The sequence below is a fragment of the Trichinella spiralis genome (genome assembly GCF_000181795.1).
Source record: "Trichinella spiralis strain ISS 195 chromosome Unknown Scfld2, whole genome shotgun sequence".
Classification (NCBI taxonomy): Eukaryota; Metazoa; Nematoda; class Enoplea; order Trichinellida; family Trichinellidae; genus Trichinella; species Trichinella spiralis.
The window spans coordinates 2,181,779-2,182,686 of NW_003526941.1; the positions used below are offsets into that span (position 1 = coordinate 2,181,779).

Consider the following 908-nt stretch of genomic DNA (forward strand, 5'->3'; position numbering starts at 1 on the left):
TTTTTATTATATTTGTTAAAATAAAGTTTTTTGGATTGCCAAGAGTTCCATCCCAGAGTTAGAAAGGGCCCTTTGGGTGATGGAATTTTCAAGCCAGGGGGAGACAGGAACAGCCCTTCATCCTGACTTTTATTGTGTGGGTTTATGTTTTTCACAGCCAAAATTTGGGTGTTATTCTTGGCAACCCAGCGACTAGCACGCTTCCTTTGACCAATGAATTTTAATCACACATGATGAATGGTCTTATAGCACGGCCTCACCAGTGGTATATCTGTTCATTTTTGCGTGGCAGGAAAGTGGGACAGAAAGAACCATCGATATCTTTTTGTGGGAACGAAAAGTGAAGCATCGGTTCTTATTGATTATGATGAGAAACTCAGTAGATGTGGGAGAAAAAGAGGTGAGTTGATTTAGATTATCAAAGATCATGTCGCGTCTGTTTTTATGAACAGCACGGGAGAAACATCATGGCATACAGGCACGACCATTGTAACAATTGTTGTAAGGTAGGTACAACCAGGTTAATGTTGATGTTTCTCATACCAATCCGAAGGTGAAGGAGCGCTCCTTAAAGACGTTTGAGTCAGAGTCCACATATGGCTGGGCGAAAATACCAATCTTGGTGCTTATTGAATCAACTTGGCGTTGTTCACCAGTCTGCCTGTATTTTTCAAACCTTTCAGAGCTTATCCTTTTTCGGTGTCACATATCCAAAAGATATTCACACCGTACTTTTGTGGTCAAATAATCAAAAGGTCAATATGTATGGTAAAATGCAAAAGTGGCAATTATCACAAACGATTATCTATAGCAGTAAATAGCTCCATAGTGGATATCGCTCATCCAGTGGTTAACCCTGCCTTAAACAACAGACTGTTTTTGTCACATAGTCAGAATCCACCACAGGG

The 908-nt window shown here is 40.3% G+C and overlaps 1 protein-coding gene across 1 annotated transcript; it reads left to right on the top strand.

The window, feature by feature from the left end:
• Positions 1–444: 444 nt before the first annotated feature.
• Tsp_02981 (conserved hypothetical protein) lies at positions 445–821 on the top strand. The gene is made up of 2 exons (XM_003379268.1): positions 445–501; positions 684–821. The coding sequence occupies exons 1-2, from the start codon at positions 445–447 to the stop codon at positions 819–821; spliced, it is 195 nt and encodes a 64-aa protein (XP_003379316.1).
• The last annotated feature ends 87 nt before the right edge of the window (positions 822–908 follow it).